This window comes from Ranitomeya imitator, chromosome 1 (assembly GCF_032444005.1).
Source record: "Ranitomeya imitator isolate aRanImi1 chromosome 1, aRanImi1.pri, whole genome shotgun sequence".
In the NCBI taxonomy this organism is placed as follows: Eukaryota; Metazoa; Chordata; class Amphibia; order Anura; family Dendrobatidae; genus Ranitomeya; species Ranitomeya imitator.
This window is the reverse complement of record NC_091282.1, coordinates 345,742,925-345,764,380: the sequence shown is the minus strand read 5'-3', so window position 1 is coordinate 345,764,380 and position 21,456 is coordinate 345,742,925. Positions and strand designations below refer to the sequence as shown.

The 21,456-nt window shown below is 44.3% G+C and overlaps 1 protein-coding gene across 5 annotated transcripts in view; it reads right to left on the bottom strand.

The window, feature by feature from the left end:
* Positions 1–21,456, bottom strand: part of EWSR1 (EWS RNA binding protein 1) — a 54,623-nt gene that overhangs the window by 23,428 nt on the left and 9,739 nt on the right. For all 5 annotated transcript variants that reach the window (XR_011319469.1, XM_069759953.1, XM_069759947.1 and 2 more), the window contains exons 5-7: positions 13,088–13,274; positions 10,001–10,168; positions 300–586 (exon numbers count right to left, since the gene is read on the bottom strand). Coding sequence is in view for 4 of the 5 variants with exons in the window: in XM_069759953.1 (XP_069616054.1) it covers positions 300–586; positions 10,001–10,168; positions 13,088–13,274 (642 nt within the window). In the remaining variant the exon portion in view is untranslated. The remainder of the gene's footprint in view (positions 1–299; positions 587–10,000; positions 10,169–13,087; positions 13,275–21,456) is intronic.

The following is a 21,456-nucleotide window of genomic DNA, read 5'->3' as shown; positions in this document are numbered from 1 at the left end:
ATTGACATCAAAATGCTTAACAACATTATTTGAAAGGCTAAACAGCCACTGTCAGCAGTTACAGCAGGGTGTCAGCTTTGATTCACAGCTGTTGAAGCTTTTGCCAGCTCTGAAAGACATCAAAATAACAGCGCCCCACGCGTACGGCTTTGCTGGCATGCACTACCTGCTGCGCCATACATGTACAGTGGATATTGGAAAGGCATTATTGCCATCAGAATAACCTTTTAATACATTTTGTTTGTAAAGCAATTTGGTTTCTTCTAACCATATGAAGTCTCTTGAAGTCATTTACTCACTCTGCTGTCCATAGCCACTACTCTGCTGGCCATACTGACTTGGGGGCTGGCTTCCATAGGATGACGTCGGAGGTGGATAGCTTGTGGGTGGTGGCTGCTGCTGCTGCTGTTGCTGTTGGTAGCTGCTTTGCTGACCATAGCCACTCTGTTGACCATAGCTTCCTGCCTGGCCATAACTACTCTGTGGAGTGTAGGAGCTCGGCTGGCCATAGCTACTTTGTTGAGTATAGGAGCTGGGTTGACTGTAGGAGCTCTGGTCATAGGTTGAAGGCTGGGATGTCGAATAGCTAAAAACAAAATTCAGAATTACTACAGAACCTGCAACAGTTATATTTGTCTTTGCTACAAAAGATATTTTATCGGACCAATAAATTAAAGAATAAAAAAAATCATAACAATTGCATTTTTTTAACCATGTCTAAACAGCTGACAAGTTTGTAGGCTGCAGACAAGGGAAATACAGACTAGGGAATACAGATATTTTTAAGAGTTAAAGCGAACCTGTCACCTGTTTTGGCCCCTATAAGATGCGGCCACCGCCTTTCAGGGCTTATCTACAGAATCCTATAAATGTACCACTATGGGACTATCATTTTTTGCAGGCTGATTGCTTCTGCAGCATGGAGATGCAGCAACATCCCCATGCTGTAGAAACTGTCAGCTCTGCACTGATGGACAAATTTGCTAATCATGCACTCCTCTTCCCACAGGTATGCACACTTTCCCCAGCTCTCCCTGGCTCCTGAATGTCTCTGTATATTGCATTGATTTTCTATGGTACGCTGTGCTTACCCATCACTGTGTATCCACTATGTATTTCACTGCTCTGGTGTCTGCAGGCACATCTGAGTGGTCAGAGTAACCCACCCCCTATTTTTATGGCCTTTGTTTTAAACGTGAACATGTGTTCTGGCCCCACACACCCACATTCTCTCACAGCTGAGAAGTGTTAATCCCAGATATATGCTGAGGCATGGGTCTGCTCCAGACAGTCTGATCCATACATCTTTTAAATTACATATTTTTAATTACTATGAATTGGACTAGAAGGTAACAGAATACCAAACCTCAACAATGTTTCAGTTTCTTTTCTTTCACCCCCATTATACTTACCTTCTTACAATCTCCTGCAATCCCTCCACCTAGTGAAGAACTAGTCATTTCTCCCTCCATCCTCCCCAGCCATCTCACCTTCTCATCAGAACTGCTCCTCCACATACAATCCTTTTTCGCCAGACACTCACAGCTGCATCATGTTCTATCCTGCTCCCACCTTCTAATGCTCTATCTGCTGCTCCTCATCTCTGGTGACGTATCACCAAATCCCAGCCCTCCTCAACACATCCCCACACATTTCTAACCCCCGGCCACGATCCTCTGCACGTTTTCCCCAACTATGATAACCTCATACACATCCATCCAGCCCCCTCCCCCCCTACTTGGAGCACTATGGAATGCACGCTCCGTCTGCAACAAGCTCTAATTTATCCATGACCTCTATATCAGCAACAAACTCTCCTTCCTTGGCATCACTGAAACCTGGCTCACCCCCTTTGACTCAAGCCTCTCCAGCTGCGCTTTCCTATGGTGGATTCCACCTCTCTCACACCCCTCGCCCCAACAAACACAGTGGAGGGGTCGGCTTGCTCCTGTCAGACACCTGCTCCTTTACTCCAATCCCGCTACAACCCTCCACTACTCTTCCCTCGTTTGAGGTGCACTCCGTCCGCACCTATTCCCCCTCCAACCTCCAGCTTGCTGTCATCTACCTACCACCCCCCAGAACTAGCCATACCCACCTTTCTCGACAACCTCACCACCTGGCTACTTCATTTCCTCTCTGCGGACATCCCCACTATCATCATGGGTGACTTTAATATCCCCATTGACACCTCCACCTCAGCTGCCTCTAAACTTTTATCACTGACTGCCACCTTTGGCCTCATTCAATCGTCCTCTGAGGCCACTCACAAAGATGGCCACACGCTGGACCTCATCTTCACCCGCCTCAGCTACCTTACTAATCTCACCCCTCACCCTGCCTGACCACAACCTACTGAGATTCTCTTTCCTCTCCTCTCCCAGTGTGCAACCCCCATTCCACAAACTCCCTCACCCTCGCAGAAATCTTAAACACCTCAACTTAATCACTCTCCGAGTCCACAAAAAAATGCAGACAGGCTTCCAGGATCGCTGAGCGGAGATGGAAGAGATCCCGCTCTGCAGACCACTTCACTGCATACAAGCAGTACCTCGCCAGCTTCAAGTCCACACTCACTGCCACAAATTAAACTTCTCATCTCCTCCCTGTCTTACAACCCTAAACAGCTTTTCAACACTTTCAATTCTCTAATCCGTCCCCCTGCACCCCCTCCCTCCCCTCTCATTTCAGCTGAAGACTGCCTCCTTCAAATAGAAGATCAATACGATCAGAGAAAGCTTTGGCCCACAGCACCCAATGCCCATCTTAGATCCTCAACCCTGTTCCTCCAAAATCAGCTTCTCCACCATGGCAGAAGATCAGATCTCCACCCTCCCGTCAAGATCACACCTCAACACTTGCACGCTTGACCGGCTCCCGTCCCACCTCATCCCTAACCTCACCACAGTCTTCATCCCAACCCTAACACATCACTTCAACCTCTCACTCACAACAGGTGTCTTCCCCCTCATCCTTAAAACATGCCAAGATCACACCCATCCTCAAAAAAGCCCTCCCTCGACCCATCCTCTGTGTCTAGCTATCGCCAGATATCTCTTCTCCCCTATGCCTCAAAATTACTGGAACTACCTGTCCATCTTGAACTGTCCTCCCACTCCTCCTTTGACGGTTACAATCTGGCTTCCGACCCCATCACTCAACGGAAACTGTCCTAACTAAATTGACCAACGACCTAATTGCCAAGAGAAAGCGATACACTACTCTGTCCTTCTCCTGGACCTGTCTTCTGCCTATGACACTGTAGACCATTCCCTTCTGCTGCAGATCCTCATCTCTCGGCATCACAGACTTGGCCCTATCCAGGATCTCGTCATATCTGACAGACCGAACATGCAGTGTCTTGCTCCCCCACACCACCTCCTCACTCCGCCCCTTGTCTGTCGGTGTTCCTCAAGGCTCAGTTCTGGGACCCCTACTCTTCCAAAAAACACCATAAAAGGAAAAAACCTCCACCAATTCTTGACAAAAAACCCAGTGCACAGGCAAAGATGCTTACCTGTTCCTACTCTTCTCAATCTACACTTTCGGCCTGGGACAGCTCATAGAATCCCACGGTATGCAGTATCATCTCTACGCCGATCACACAAAGATCTACTTATCCGGACCTGACCTCCTTACTTACCACAATCCCAAACTGTGTGCTATCTTGGCCTTCTTTTCTGCTCGCTTTCTAAAACTGAACATGGACAAAACAGAATTCATCATCTTTCCCCATCTCGCTCTACCCCTCCACCAAACCTACCTATCAATGGCTGCTCACCTTCCCCAGTCCCACACGTCTGCTGCCTCAGGGTGATCCTAGACTCTGCCCTCTGCAGCCACATATCCAAGCCCTTGCCTCCTCCTGCCATCTCAAACTCAAAAACACCTCCCAGATCAGTGCATTCCTTGACCGCGACACAAAAACACTAGTGCATGCCCTTATCTCCCGCCTCGACTATAGCAACCTACTACTCTCTGGCCTCCCCTCTAGCACCACTCCAATCCATCCTACACTTTGCTGCCCGACTAATCTACCGGTCTCCCCGTTATTTCCCAGCCTCTCCCCTATGCCAAGCCCTTCACTGGCTTCCTAGCATCCAGAGACTCCAGTTCAAAACCCTCACAATGACAAAAAGCAATTCTACAGTGGTCATCAACCTACTGAACAGCCGCACAACCAGCTCTACCCTCTCCTAGTGTATCCTCAACCATCCCCTGCAGACTGAGCCCTCGCGGGCAGGGTCCTCCCTCATGTACCTGTAGGTCTTGTTTTTTTTGCTCATGTTTAATTTTATCTGTCTATATTTGCCCCCTTTTTAACATGTAAAGCGCCATGGAATAAATGGCGCTATAAAAATGTGTAATAATAATCTGGCTTGGTCAAGTAGGCCCAGGGAACATGGACGGATTATTACCCCTGATGTCAGAAAGGGGTTAAAATGGCTGATGAAAGCTGTCTTGTGGTTGTTTAGTCTTTATTTTCAGTTCTGAGTTAATGATATGCTCGTTCTCTGGGGCAGGACTGTGGAGGGGTCTTTAGTGGAGCTCTGCTTAGATATCCACCTGTGTGGCTTATGACAGGTCACTGATCCCTCAGTGACCTGCCATTTTATTTTACACGATGAATATTGTATACATTGAAAAAAAAAAAAAAAAAACACACACCTTCAGCAGCCAGGTGCCTGTGCTGCAGCATGATCGCATGTATAATGTGCATTTAATTATTTTATTTGCTGGTATAAATTCAGAAAGAAAAAAAAAAAAAAAAATCTGTCTCAAAATGGCACCAGCCATGCCTTGCGCAATGGCATCCAGCAGCAACCCGACAGATGCTACTGTACAGGTGGCATCATCTTGGTGGAGACAAATACTAGAAAATACTAGCAAATAAAATTAAATGTAGATTATACATGCTGATATTCAGTATGTAAAATAGGGGGCAGGTCTTTAAGGGATCAGTGACCTGTCAGAAGCCATGTAAATGAATAGCTAAGCAGAGAAGCACATGAAGACCCCCCCCCCCCCCAAAGCACGAGCATATATCATTACTGTAACTCAAAACTGAATATAAAAGCTTAAAGAACAACAATATGGATTTCATCAACCAATATATTTTAATCAGTAGAAAAGCACCAACCTGATTGTCTGTAGGTTACTGAACACAATCCTGCTGACAGGTTCCCTTTAAGGAGTGTACCCAAAAGGATATCCCCCCCCCACCCCCAGCAATCACTACAATAGGTGGTTCCAAACACAATGCCCTAGTACTTTGAATAAAGCAGTGCTCATGCAGAAATGCTCAATGGGGCAGATTTACCAATCCTGGCTAATAATTGGTTAAGGTTAGCATTAAGTTTACACTGTCTAAATATATCAGTGGCTCTCACTAGATGATAAATGTCAAGTTTAAAAGAGTAAAATATGAACAAATACAAAACACCAGGTTTAATCAACTGGCACCAGGCTGAACCGGGAGTCTGCTGCGTTCCCGTGCGGTCGCTGCACACCTCAAGTCGCCTTATGCGGACACATCCGCATACAACGCATGTCCCTGCATACCTAATCTTAAACATAGGTACGCAGGTGGCAGTAGGCGGAGCTTCACTGAGGAAGCGAAGAGGAAGTACGCTGCCATACGCAGCGCAACAAAACGTGAAACCAGCCTAAGATGCTCCAAATTCATAAAGACTTGGGCACCTATTAATGAGTTGGGTGCATGTTTCAGCTGCCGTTTACCTACATCCAAAACACATTCCAGTCATTGGACTGGCAGAACAATTTGAACACACATTATGTGTCCCTGCTGTGTACTGTGTAATGGCTGTGTCTGACCGTGCAGGGACATTAGCTCATACCACAGCTCCTGGGCAGGGCAGGATGGAAAAGAGAGAAGACATTACAGCATGGGATCACAGCCGATTCTTCTTGTGAAGCAAAACATGTTGATGCCCGTTTTACCTGACAGAAAGAATCCGCTGTGCCCCTTGCTGTCCTGTCTGTATACTCCTTTGCTTCCTACCTGCCCAGGAGCTGTGCTATGATCAGACCATGTTCCTGCACTGTCAGACACGGCCATTACACAGTACACAGCAGGGCCACATTTATAATCAGATATATTTATCTCAGCTCAGGGATATTTTTTAAACATCCAAATTATGGACATTTTATTCAAAGATCTATTAATTAAAATTAACTTTATTCGTGGGAAACCCCCTTTAAGTAAACATTCTTGGGGGCGGGGAAGAGGGAGACAGGCAGGAGAGCTGTAGCTCCAGGGCCCACACCACTGCAGATAAAATGGTGTATCCTAAAGATTAGTAACTATGGATTTCTCTAAAAACAGCACAGGCGTTTTCTACAAGAAAAATACGGTTAGTATTTAGTCAGCATTAAAACGCCTTTACATACATGCCATTAGCTTTCTTATGACTGGCTCTTTAACCCCTTCATGACCCAGCCTATTTTGACCTTAATGACCTGGCCGTTTTTTGCAATTCTGACAAGTGTCCCTTTATGCGGTAACTCGGGAACGCTTCAACGGATCCTAGCGATTCGGAGATTGTTTTTTCGTAAAAACATATTGGGCTTCATGTTAGTAGTAAAATTAGGTCGATAATATTTGCGTTTATTTGTGAAAAAAATAAAATAAATATATCGGAAATTTGGCGAAAAGTTTCGCAATTTTCAAATTTTGAATTTTTATTCTGTTAAACCAGAGTTATGTGACACAAAATGGTTAAACATTACCCACATATCCACTTTACATCAGCACAATTTTGGAAACAAATTTTTTTGCTAGGAAGTTATAAGGGTTAAAATTTGACCAGCGATTTCTCATTTTTACAACAATTTCCAAAACCATTTTTTTTTTTTTTTTTTAGGGACCATCTCATTTGAAGTTAGGTTGAGGGGTCTGGCTGAAAATACCCAACAGTGACACCATTCTAAAAACTGCACCCCTCAAGGTGTTCAAAACCACATTCAAGAAGTTTATTAACCCTTCTGGTGCTTCACAGCAGCAAAAGCAACATGGAAGGAAAAAATGAACACTTCACTTTTTAGTCACAAAAATGATCTTTTAGCAACAATTTTTTTTATTTTTCCAAGGGTAAAAGGAAAAACTAGACCCAGATATAAGTTATTGCACAATTTGTTCTGAGTACGCCGATACCCCATATGTGGGGGGGAACCACTACTTGGGCGCACGACAGGGCTCAGAAGGGAAGGAGCGCCATTTGACTTTTTGAATGAAAAATTGGCTCCAATCTTTAGCGGACACCATGTCACGTTTTGGAGAGCCCCCGTGTGCCTAAATATTGGAGCTCCCCCACAAGTGACCCCATTTTGGAAACTAGACGCCCCAAGGAACTTATCTAGATGCGTAGTGAGCACTTTGAACCCCCAGGTGCTTCACAAATTGATCCGTAAAAATAAAAAAGTACTCTTTTTTCACAAAAAAAAATTCATTTAGCCTCAATTTTTTCATTTTCACATGGGCAACAGGATAAAATGGATCCTAAAATTTGTTGGGCAATTTGTCCTGAGTACGCTGAGTACTTATCTAGATGTGTAGTGAGCACTTTGAACCCCCAAGTTCTTCACAGAAGTTTATAACGCAGAGCCATGCAAATAAAAAATCATTTTTCTTTCCTCAAAAATTAATTTTTTAGCCTGCAATTTTTTATTTTCACAAGGGTAACAGGAAAAATTTGACCCCAAAAGTTGTTGCCCAGTTTGTCCTTAGTATGCCGATACCCAATACGTGGGGATAAACCACTGTTTGGGCACACGTCGGGGCTTGGAAGGGAAGTAGTGACATTTTGAAATGCAGACTTTGATGGAATAGTCTGTGGGCATCATGTTGCGTTTGCAGAGCCCCTGATGTGCCTAAACAGTAGAAACGCCCCCACAAGTTACCCCATATTGTAAACTAGACCCCCCAAGGAACTTATCTAGATGTGTGGTGAGAAAATTATAACGCAGAGCCGTGAAAATAAAAAATCATTTTTTTTCACACAAAATAAGTTTTTAGCACCCATTTTGTTATTTTCCCAAGGGTAACAGGAGAAATTAGACGCCCAAAGTTGTTGTGCAATTTTCCCTGAGTATGCTTATGCCCCACATGTTTGGGTAAACCACTGTTTGGGTGCACGTTGGGGATCGGAAGGGAGGGAGCACCATTTGACTTTTTGAACGCAAGATTGGCTGGAATCAATGGTGGCGCCATGTTGCGTTTGGAGACCCCTGATGTGCCTAACAGTGGAAACCCCTCAATTCTAACTCAAACACTAACCCCAACACACCCCTACCCTAGTCCCAACTCTAGCCATAACCCTAATTACATCCCTAACCCCAAACCACCCCTAATCCTAACCATAACCCTAACCACAAGCCTAACCCTAACCCCAACACACCCCTAACCCTAATCTTAACCCTATTTCCAACCCTAAGGCTATGTGCCCACGATGCGGATTCGTGTGAGGATTGTTCCACACAGTGTTTTAAAAATCCACAGGTAAAACGCACTGCGTTTTACTTGCGGATCTCCAGTGTTTTTTGTGCGGATTTCACCTGCAGATTCCTATTGAGGAACAGGTGTAAAATGCTGCGGAATCCACACAAAGAATTGACACGCTGTGGAAAATACAATGCAGCATTTCCGCACGGTATTTTCCACACCATGGGCACAGCGGATTGGTGTTCCATACATTTACATGGTACTGTAAACATGATGGAAAACTGCTACGAATCCGCAGCGGCCAATCCGCTGCGGATCCGCAGCCAAATCCGCACTGTGTGCATATAGCCTAAACCTAGCTCTAACCCTAACCCTAGCTCTAACCCTAACCCTAGCTCTAACCCTAACCCTAGCTCTAACCCTAACTCTAACCCTAACCCTAGCTCTAACCCTAACCCTAGCTCTAACCCTAACCCTAGCTCTAACCCTAACCCTAGCTCTAACCCTAACCCTAGCTCTAACCCTAACCCTAGCTCTAACCCTAACCCTAGCTCTAACCCTAACCCTAGCTCTAACCCTAACCCTAGCTCTAACCCTAACCCTAGCTCTAACCCTAGCTCTAACCCTAACCCTAGCTCTAACCCTAACCCTAGCTCTAACCCTAGCTCTAACCCTAACCCTAGCTCTAACGGCCAGGAGGACGGGGATCGGTGTCAGATCGCGGTCTCCAGCCATGGCTGATGATATTGCAGCATCGGCCATGGCTGGATTGTAATATTTCAAAAATTTTCATTGGGGAAATACTACGATTGCTCTGATTGAAAGTGAAACGTCACTTTCAACAGCCAATCAGAGCGATCGTAGCCATGGGGTGTGTTTTTGGGGTCATGGGGCCAAGCCACCTCCCTGGGCTGAAGTACCACTCCCCCTTGTCCCTGCAGGTCGGGTGAAATTACAGTTAACCCTTTCACCCATCCTGCAGGGACACGATCATTCTGTGACACAGCATATGCGTCACAGGTCAGATTGGCACTGACTTTCATGACGCATACGCTGTGTCACAGGTCAGGAAGGGGTTAATGAATTGAGCTTAAAAAGTGTCTAATACACAAGATGTGTGAGTCAAGAAATGTATAGTTTTTTTTACCAAAAATATATTGCCCAAAATACCTATACATATATTTTAAATGTAACTGAAAAATGTAACTTAATCGTTGCATTTACAAAATTACTCCTAACTTAAACAGGTGTGGCTGTTGATCCTAAACTACATTGATATTAATACTTTATTCTCTATTGATTGTCTTAACAAGACTTACTATATTTCAATACCAGCATCTTTAAAGAACTTCCATTAATTGTGCTGCAGTTTGACATTCTATACAAAATCACAACCTTTATACTGGCTATTTAAAAGTGGAAGCTCACAGACTACCCAATATGTTTTGTCTAGATGGCGTCATCAGGGGACCCGAGTCTTTCATGATATTAATAATTGAAAAAAAACAAAAAAAAAACAAACAAACAAGCAAACAATACCTTGTAGGTGGGTAAGATGGAGGAGCAGTTACTTGCTGCATAGGGTAGCTTGATGGTACTTGGGGATAACTATAGCTACTTTGACTGTAGCCCATGCCGGTCTGAGCATAGGAGACTGTACTTTGGGGAGGCTGACTAGTGTCTGCTGGTTTGCTTGCATCTTGAGGCCTAGTGGGGAAAATAAATAAATTAGTTCTAGGTCCACTATAGTATATAGCAAAAGCATGGAACAATCGCTGACATTTTGACACATGTACTAAGATTTGTTCCCAGTACAGTATGCACATTATATGTATACGAGTTTGTATTTGATGCAATGGCTTCCACATGATAGTGTCACATAGGACCCAGTAAATGTCAGAAATATTAATTGACCCCCTTCCCGAGGAAGGACTACTTTGCAACTGGCTCAGGCAGATGGATGTACTGATACCATCAGTAATCTGGGGGCCACAAAAGCTATGCCCAGCATGATCACCACAGCAGTCAAGCTTGACAGTTGAGCTCCTGCAGTATCAGGCTGGTGACTACAGGACCATGACTGTTTAAAGGTACCTTCACACTGAGCAACTTTAGAACGAGAACGACAGCGATCCGTGACGTTGCAGCGTCCTGGATAGCGATCTCGTTGTGTTTTTTCATGGAGCTAACAACCAGCGAGAACGATAAGTACGTCACTGGATCGCTCCTGCATCGTTCTGCTGTTGTCGGTGTTTGACGTCTCCTAGCGACCTAAACAGCGACGCTGCAGCGATCAGCTCGTTGTCTATATCGCTGCAGCGTCGCTTAGTGTAATGGTACCTTAACCCTATAAATGCCAGGGTCAACATTCGCAGTCTATAGAAGGTTGAGAGGGAGGTGCTCCAGCCCTCTTCCCCTTCTATTTTAATTTGTGATCACAGTCGTACCAACCCAAACAAAGCTGTTTTTATCACATATTGCACGGTGAAAAGCGATGTGTGTATTTCTAGGTCTTTAGATAGGCTAGATAATCTTTAATTTATTTCATTCTACTTTGGAATGGTTAGGCTATAGTCCCACATTGCATTTTTTTTCATGCAAATTAAGCATTTCTGAATTCTCATAGCTTTTGCTGGTAAACTATTCCCAATCAATTTGCCTCCCCATTTGTAATTGTGTAGTTTTGTGAACTTGTTTGTTCAAAATAGTCACTTTCAGACAAAAATATTTTTCCACCAAATAAAAAAAAAAACCAACTCATTGTGCCAAGCCACTCATGACCAAGGAATGCGACACTTGTAGCCCATGTCCTGGATATGTCTGTGTGTGGTGGCTCTTGAAGCAATGACTCCAGCAGCAGTCCACTCCTTGTGAATCTCCCCCAAATTTTTGAATGGCCTTTTCTTAATCCTTTAACCCCTTCATGACCTTGGGATTTTCCATTTTTCCGTGTTCTTTTTTCGCTCCCCTCCTTCCCAGAGCCATACCTTTTCTATTTTTCCGTCAATTTGGCCATGTGAGGGCTTATTTTTTGCTAAACAAGTTGTACTTTTGAACGACACCATTGGTTTTAGCATGTCATGTACTAGAAAATGGGAAAAAAAATTCAAAGTGCGGTGAAATTGCAAAAAAAGTGCAGTCCCACACTTGTTTTTTTTGTTTGGCTTTTTTGCTAGGTTCACTAAATGCTAAAACTGACCTGCCATTATGATTCTCCAGGTCATTAGTTCATAGACACCTAAAATGATTATTTTTTATCTAAGTGGTGAAAAAAAATTCCAAACTTTGCAAAAAAAAAAAAATAAAAATTTGCGCAATTTTCCAATACCCGTAACGTCTCCATTTTTTATGATCTGGGGTCGGTTGATGGCTTATTTTTTGTGTGCCGAGCTGATGTTTTCAATTATACCATTTTGGTGCAGATACGTTCTTTTGATCGCAATGTCATGGCGACCAAAAAAAAATGTAATTCTGGCGTTTCAATTTTTTTTTTCTTCTTGCTACGCTGTTTAGCGATCAGGTTAATGCTTTTTTTATTGATAGATCGGGCGATTCCAAATATGTGTAGGTTTGATTTTTTTTTTTTTTTATTTTGAATGGGGCGAAAGGGGAGTGATTTAAACTTTTATATTTTTTTATATATTTTTTTTTTTTACTTTTGCCATGCTTTAATAGCCTCCATAGGAGGTTTGAAGCTGGCACAACTCGATCACCACTGCTACATAGCAGCGATCATCAGATCGCTGCTATGCAGCAGAAATGCAGGTGTGCTATGAGCGCCGACCACAGGGTGGCGCTCACAGCTACCGGGGATAAGTAACCATAGAGGTCTCGAGGACCTCTATGGTTACTATACAGAAGCATCACTGACCCCCGATCATGTGACGGGGTCAGCGATGTGCTCATTTCCGTCCGGAAGCGCCGGTTAAATGCCGCTGGCAGCGTTTGAGAGCAGCATTTAACTAGATAATAGCGGCGGGTGAATCGCGATTTCACCCGCCGCTATTGCGGGCACACGTCAGCTGTTCAAAACAGCTGACATACGCGGGCTCACCGCCGGAGCCCGCATCAAAGCGGGGGTTTTGACCTCGGACGTACTATCCCATCCGAGGTCAGAAAGGGGTTAAAGGCTGCGGTTATCCCAGTTGCTGGTGTACCTTTTTTTTAACCACACTTTTTCCTTCCACAACATTCTATTAATATGCTTGGATACAGCACTCTGTAAACAGCCAGCTTCTGTAGCAATGACCTTTTGTGGCTTACCCTAGTGGCGTGTGTCAATGACTGCCTTCTGGACATCTGTCAAGTCAGTAGTCTTTCCCATGATTGTGGAGCCTACTGAAACAGACTAAGGGACCCTTTTAAACGCTTAGGAAGCCCTTGCAGGTGTTTCTATTAATTCTAATTTACTGAGCTAATGACTTTTGGGTTTTCATTGGCTGTAAGCCATAATCATCAACATTAACAGAAATAAACACTTGAAATAGATCACCATTTGTTATGACTATGTAATAGACGAGTTTCACTTTTTGAATTGAAGAACAGAAATTAACTTTTTGATGATATTCCAATTTTGTGAGAAGCACCGTTAATGTGAAAATAAACAAGCTTTATCCCAAATCTTACCTGGCTGGAGCTGTGGTAGCAGATTGTTGCCCATAGGAAGGGTATGCAGGCTGGGAAGTGTAAGCAGATGGAGCTGCATATGCAGCTTGGGTAGTTGAAGTGGTTGCAGTGCTGCTGTCATAAGCTGTTGTTCCATAACCCTGTATTGGCTGAGTATAAGCCTGAGGTGCAGCTGGAGCAGTATAACCTAGGGACAGATGGTAGAAAGTACATTATAAACATGCCTCCTGTGGAAAATTCTTCTCACTGTATAAAATGAAAGTTTTTTTTAGTGGCGATAGTTGGACTAGTCATTGTATTTTAGATTGGCAAGATCTACAGTTTCTAACGGGGTTGTCAACTTTCAGAAAATCCCAGTTTGTTAACACCCATGCCTTCTCACCCTCCCAGGTCCAGTCATGAACCTGTGTTCCCAGTGATTACCGTAATTTTGGCTGCAGTGCAGTCACATCAACAATACAGTAGTCAGCCACTGAGCTCAGCGGCTCTGCCCAAGGAGACTGTACTCCCCCACTCCAGAGCTCAGTAACTTGCTTCCATACTCTCAACATGTCAGCATGGAAGCCAATATAGTACACCAGGACGAAGTGGCGGGGGACACAGCAATGGACTGACTTTCTGAGAGGGTGAAACCCTTAAAGTACTTTTTTTAGTTTTACCCAGTAAACCTTTTTCCTGCTCAGTGAACTTGATTGTGGCTATGCTACTGCAAAGCTGAAGTTTAAATATGCAATTTTAATCCATAAAACATTTAAACATAAAAAGTGGAAAAGCAGATTAAAATATTTATAACAAAACACCTGACCCAACAGACTTATGGGTTGGTTTCATAAAGGATCGGTCCTGTCAAACTAATCTGATCAGCTTCTATGCAGAGGGAAGATTGGAACAGGGTATGGCCGTGGATGTCCTTTAGCTGGACTCTTCAAAAGGTGTGTGTGTGATGTAGTGCCATATCATAAAAGATTGGCTAAAAAAAACAAAACAAATAAAAACAATGGGACCAAGGGAAAATGTGTCATTGGGTTAACAACTGGCTCATTGTCAGGTAAAAGAGGGTAGTTATCAATGAAACACTCCGATTGGGTCACAGTGCGGTATCGCAGGGGTTAGCATTGGGCCCTCTTAACACGAATAAGCTGGTAGACAGCATACAAAGATTCATTTCAATATTTGCAGAGGATACTAAACTCTGCAAGGCAACCGACACAGGAGACTAATTTATGGTAATATTGGAGGAATTTATTTAAAAGGTGGAGGCTTGGCTGAGAAATGGCAAATTAAATTTAATGTAGACAAATAATCTCATACTTGGGCAGAGGAAGTTATACGTTTTATGTACTAAATGGTAAAATACTGGGTAAAAGTGTGACAGACTTGGAGTATGGGTGGACCGCAAATTAAGCTTTAGGCTATGTGCACACGTTCAGGATTTTTAGCTTTTTTTTTCGTCCGTTTTCCACGGAAAAAACGCTTACATAAGCATCCCATCATATTTAATGCATTCCGCATTTTGTGCACATGCTGCGTTTTTTTCCGCATCAGAAACCCATTCCAGAAAAAAACGCAGCAAGTTCATTCTTTGTGCGGAATCGCGGCAATTCCACACACATAGGAATGCATTGATCCGCTTACTTCCCGCATGGGGCTATGCCCATCATGCGTCAAGTAAGGGGATCATTTGCGGATGGTACACAGGGCGGAGGAGGGGAGACTCCTCCAGGGACTGGGCACCATATCCTGTGTAAAAAATAGAAAAAAAAGAAAAAAGAATTAAAATAAAAAAAATTTTTTAAAAAATTGTTTTAATACTCAACTTCTGGCGGCCCCCGGATCCAGCCCAGGCTTTAGCGATGCTCCCGTTCCCAGGGATCCATTGCGCGAATCACCTGGATGACGTAGCGGTCTCGCATGCTACGTCATCTGGGGTCATTGTCACGAGGCATCACTGGGAAAGGAAGCATCACGAGGATCGGGAAGGCTGCGGGGGATGCCAGAAGGTGAGAATATCACGATTATTTTTAACATGATATCTTTTTACTATGGATGCTGCATAGGCAAGTGTGACAAGTGTGACTACCCGGTTTGTTTTCCAAGCGATGCTACAGATCACTTGTAAAATGCTAGTGTTTAGTGGGAAACGTATGCAAATTCAACATGAGTTACCAGCGGCAGGGAGTTGCGGAATTGCAGCGGAAATTTCCACGGCAATTACAGACCTGTGCACATAGCTTTAGTGACCAGTCCCAGGCAACAGCTGTAAAAGTAAATAAAATCATGGTATGCAATAAAAGGCATAGTGGCTCAGGATACGATCACAGTTTTAGAATTCTGTGTAAAGTTTGGGTTAATGAGGTTAATAAGGAAATGGGTGACATGCAGTATCAAGACAGGTCATCAAACTTTGGTTTATCCATTTTCAGAAGGTTTAGCAGAGATTTTATTACAATGTACAAATACATGAAGGGACAGGAAAGATCTTGCTAATGACTTTTCTATACCTCCAACAAAGACAAGGGGGCATCCTCTAAGTCTACAGGAAAGATTTAATCATAACGACAAGACTGATGATTCTTTACCGCAAGAGCAGCGAGACTGTGGTTCTGCCACATATTGTAATTCACTAAGAAAATTCAAGGAGGTCCTGTATGCTTTTCTTCAAAATATAATCACAGGTTTTGGGGTGCTGTATTCTGTGGTGGAACATTAAATCAGGGAATTTTTTTCCCTAAATATATGAGGCAATTCGCATCTACCTCATGGTAACCCCCCCCCCCCCGTGGCTACGATCGCTCTGATTGGCTGTTGAAAGTGAAACTGCCAATCAGAGCGATTTGTAATATTTCACCTATTATAACGGGTGAAATATTACAATTCAGCCATGGCCGATGCTGCAATATCATCGGCCATGACTGGAAATACTAATGTGAACCCACCCCACCGATCGCCCCCCCAGCCCTCCGATCTGCCCGGTACACTGCCCCGCTCCCCTCCGTCCTGTGCTCCGCTCCCCCCCGTGCCCCCCCCGTGCTCCGTTCCACCCTCCGTGCTCCGTTCCACCCCCCCCCCGCGTTCCGATCAACCCCCCCATGCTCCGATCCCCCCCCCCCCCCGTACCCCATCATACTTACCAATGCTGCCGGGGTCCGTCCGTCTTCTCCCTGGGCGCCGCCATCTTCCAAAATGGCGGGCGCATACGCAGTGCGCCCGCCGAATCTGCCGGCCGGCAGATTCGTTCAAAGTGCATTTTGATCACTGAGATATAATCTCAGTGATCAAAATAAAAAAAATAATAAATGCCCCTCCCCCCTTTGTCACCCCCATAGGTAGGGACAATAAAAAAATAATTTTTTTTTTCCACTAATGTTAGAATAGGGTTAGGGTTAGGGCTAGGGGTAGGGCATGTGCACAAGTATTCTGGTCCTCTGCGGATTTTTCCGCTGCGGATTTCATAAATCCGCAGTGCTAAACCGCGGCGGATTTATGGCGGATTTACCGTGTTTTTTCTGCGCATTTCACTGCGGTTTTACAACTGCGATTTTCTACTGGAGCAGTTGTAAAACCGCTGCGGAATCCACACAAAGAAGTGACATGCTGCGGAATGTAAACCGCTGCGTTTCCGTGCAGTTTTTCTGCAGCATGTGTACAGCGATTTTTGTTTCCCATAGGTTTACATTGAACTGTAAACTCATGGGAAACTGCTGCGGATCCGCAGCGTTTTCCGCAGCGTGTGCACATACCTTTAGAATTAGGCTATGTGCACACGGTGCGGATTTGGCTGTGGATCCGCAGCGGATTGGCCGCTGTGGATTCGCAGCAGTGTTCCATCAGGTTTACAGTACCATGGAAAACCAAATCCGCTGTGCCCATTGTGCGGAAAATACCGCGCGGAAACGTTGCGTTGTACTTTCCGCAGCATGTCAATTCTTTGTGCGGATTCCGCAGCGTTTTACACCTGTTCCTCAATAGGAATCCGCAGGTGAAATCCGCACAAAAAACACTGGACATCCATGGTAAATCCGCAGGTAAAACGTAGTGCCTTTTACCCACGTATTTTTCAAAAATTATGCTGAAAAATCTCACATGAATCCACAACGTGGGCACATAGCCTTAGGGTTGGAATTAGGGTTGTGGTTAGGGTTAGGGGTGTGTTGGGGTTAGGGTTGTGGTTAGGGGTGTGTTGGGGTTAGGATTGTGATTAGGGTTATGGCTACAGTTGGGATTAGGGTTAGGGGTGTAGGGGGGTTAGTGTTGGAGGTAGAATTGAGGGGTTTCCACTGTTTAGGCACATCAGGGGTCTCCAAACGCAACATGGCGCCACCATTGATTCCAGCCAATCTTGCATTCAAAAAGTCAAATGGTGCTCCCTCACTTCCGAGCCCCGACGTGTGCCCAAACAGTGGTTTACCCCCACATATGGGGTACCAGCATACTCAGGACAAACTGCGCAACAATTACTGGGGTCCAATTTCTCCTGTTACCCTTGTGAAAATAAAAAAATGCTTGCTAAAACATTTTTGAGGAAAGAAAAATGATTTATTATTTTCACGGCTCTGTATTATAAACTTCTGTGAAGCACTTGGGGGGTGAAAGTGCTCACCACATATCTAGATAAGTTCCTTTGGGGGTCTAGTTTCCAAAATGGGGTCACTTGTGGGGGGTTTCTACTGTTTAGCCACATCAGGGGCTCTGCAAACGCAACGTGACGCCCACAGAGCATTCCATCAAAGTCTGCATTTCAAAACGTCACTACTTCACTTCCGAGCCCCGGCATGTGCCCAAACAGTGGTTTATCCCCACATATGGGGTATCAGCGTACTCAGGAGAAACTGGACAACAACTTTTGGGGTCAAATTTCTCCTGTTACCCTTGGGAAAATAAAAAAATTGCAGGCTAAAAGATCATTTTTGAGAAAATAATTTTTAATTTTCATGGCTCTGCGTTATAAACTTCTGTGAAGCACTTGGGGGTTTAAAGTGCTCAATATGCATCTAAATAAGTTCCTTGGGGGGTCTAGTTTCCAAAATGGGGTCACTTGTGGGGGATCTCCAATGTTTAGGCATACAGGGGCTCTCCAAACGTGACATGGTGTCCGCTAATGAATGGAGCTAATTTTCCATTTAAAAAGCCAAATGGCGTGCCTTCCCTTCCGAGCCCTGCCGTGCGCCCAAACAGTGGTTTACCCCCACATATGGGGTATCAGCGTACTCAGGACAAACTGGACAAGAACATTTGGGGTCCAATTTCTCCTATTACCCTTGGCAAAATAGGAAATTCCAGGCTAAAAAATCATTTTTGAGGAAAGAAAAATTATTTTTTATTTTCATGGCTCTGCGTTATAAACTTCTGTGAAGCACTTGGGGGTTTAAAGTGCTCACTATGCATCTAGATAAGTTCCTTGGGGGGGTCTAGTTTCCAAAATGGGGTCACTTGTGGGGGAGCTCCAATGTTTAGGCACACAGGAGCTTTCCAAACGCGACATGGTGTCCGCTAACGATGGAGATAATTTTTCATTCAAAAAGTCAAATGGCGCTCCTTCCCTTCCGAGCCTTACCATGTGCCCAAACAGTGGTTTACCCCCACATGTGAGGTATTGGTGTACTCAGGAGAAATTGCCCAACAAATTTTAGGATCCATTTTATCCTGTTGCCCATGTGAAAATGAAAAAAACTGAGGCTAAAAGAATTTTTTTGTGAAAAAAAAGTACTTTTTCATTTTTACGGATCAATTTGTGAAGCAACTGGGGGTTCAAAGTGCTCACTATGCATCTAGATAAGTTCCTTGGGGCGTCTATTTTCCAAAATGGGGTCACTTGTGGAGGAGCTCCAATTTTTAGGCACACGGGGGCTCTCCAAAACGTGACATGGTGTCCGCTAAAGAGTGCAGCCAATTTTTCATTCAAAAAGTCAAATGGCGCTCCTTCCCTTCCAAGCCCTGCCGTGCGCCCAAACAGTGGTTTACCCCAACATATGAGGTATCAGTGTACTCAGGACAAATTGGACAACAACTTTCGTGGTTCAGTTTCTCCTTTTACCATTGGGAAAATAAAACAAATTGTTGCTAAAAGATAATTTTTGTGACTAAAAAGTTAAATGTTAATTTTTTCCTTCCATGTTGCTTCTGCTGCTGTGAAGTACCTGAAGGGTTAATAAACTTCTTGAATGTGGTTTTGAGTACCTTGAGGGGTGCATTTTTTAGAATGGTGTCACTTTTGGGTATTTTCAGCCATATAGACCCCTCAAACTGACTTTAAATGTGAGGTGGTCCCTAAAAAAAATGGTTTTGTAAATTTCGTTGTAAAAATGAGAAATCGCTGGTCAAATTTTAACCCTTATAACTTCCTAGCAAAAAAAAAATTTTGTTTCCAAAATTGTGCTGATGTAAAGTATACATATGGGAAATGTTATTTATTAACCATTTTGTGTCACATAACTCTCTGGTTTAACAGAATAAAAATTCAAAATGTGAAAATTGCGAAATTTCAAAATTTTCGCCAAATTTCCGTTTTTATCACAAATAAACACAGAATTTATTGACCTAAATTTACCACTAACATGAAGCCCAATATGTCACGAAAAAACAATCTCAGAACCGCTAGGATCCGTTGAAGCGTTCCTGAGTTATTACCTCATAAAGGGACACTGGTCAGAATTGCAAAAAACGGCAAGGTCTTTAAGGTCAAAATAGGCTGGGTCATGAAGGGGTTAAACATTAGTAGGAGTTTTAGAATCTTATATTCATACATGCAAACCTGTGCTGGCCCCTCCAGTCCAAGCACAAAGGCAGAAAAGACATACAGGAAAGGAAACTACTGAACAACTCAGTAACTAGAGTTGTTAAAGGGAATCTGTCACCACTTTTCTGGTATATCATGTAAAAACATTCAGCTTGAGCTCTGCATTACACCCCTTGACTCCCCACCAATGATACATAAATACAGTTTTTATTCCTCCCGCGGTGTATGTAAATATGCTCATCCAATGGGCGTGGCTTAGTGTTTGTCTCCACCCCCCTCGTCTTGCTGTACGTACTTGTTTCTGTGAATATCACAGATAGTGTAGTTACCGTGCGTGCAAATTCAAATGGCCTCTCACGCAGATTCAAACGGCCTCTTGCGTGTGCGCAGTATGCTTTGCTTAACTGTGGGCAAAGCATAAAATCAGTATTGCGCATGTGCCTGCATACGCCATGGCTTTCTACGGCCCGGAAGTATACAAGTATACCTGCGGGCCATAGAACTCAATCCCGGCGCATGCGCAATACTGTTTTTTTTTTTTTCCAGCTTTGCCCACAGTTCAGCAAAGCATACTGCGCACACGCAAGAGGCCATTTGAATGCGCACACGCAACTACGCGAACGCAGGAATTACCCAAAAGGAATGTGTATAGCCAGCCAGGAGAGGAGGGTGGGGGAGAGATGGATAATAAGCCCTGCCCATTGGTCCAGACAGAGCATATTAACATACACTGAGAGGAATAAAAACGGTATTTATGTATTATTGGTAGGGAATCAAGGAGTATAAAAAGTACTTGTATGATGCAGTGCTGACACTAAACTGAATGTTATCTACTATATAATTGTCTAAGGGTCACTTCCGTCTTTCTGTCTGAGATGGATATTCATTGGTCGCGGCCTCTGTCATGGAAATGCAAGTCACTGATTTGTCTCGCCAGCTGCCTGTCATGGCTGCCGCGACCAATCAGCGACAGCCACAGTCCAATTAGTCCTTCCCTACTCCCCTGCAGTCAGTGCCTGGTGCCCGCTCCATACTCCCCACAGTCACCGCTCACACAGGGTTAATACCAGCGGTAACGGACCGAGTTATGCCGCGGGTAACTCACTCAGTTAGGCTGGGGTCACATTGCGTTTTGGTCAGAGCGCTAACAGACAGCGTTGCACGGCGAAATTAACGCCATGCAACGCGTCAGTTAGCGCTCCCATTGCCCGCAATGTACCAGCGCATTGCTAGCGCGTGTCATTTTCGGAACGTGCTAGCGACGCGCCGGTCTTTTGTAGTGTGCCTCGGACGCTGCTTGCAGCGTCCGCGGTGCGCCCGTGGTCCGTTCCCCGCTCTCGCAGATCGGGGACGTTAACGCGACCCCGAAACGCGGCCCTTTAAAAACATTGCGTTAGTGCAATCCGTTTAGCGCTAGCGGATTGCGCTAACGCAATGTGACCCTAGCCTTACCGCCGCTATTAACCCTGTGTGTCCCCAACTTTTTACTATTAATGCTGCCTATGCCAATATGTTCCTTATTTATATAGGGGCACTTTATTATATGGTTTTCTGGGGACACCCAGATTTGATTTATATTTATATACTAGATGGTGGCCCGATTCTAACGCATCGGGTATTCTAGAATATCCAT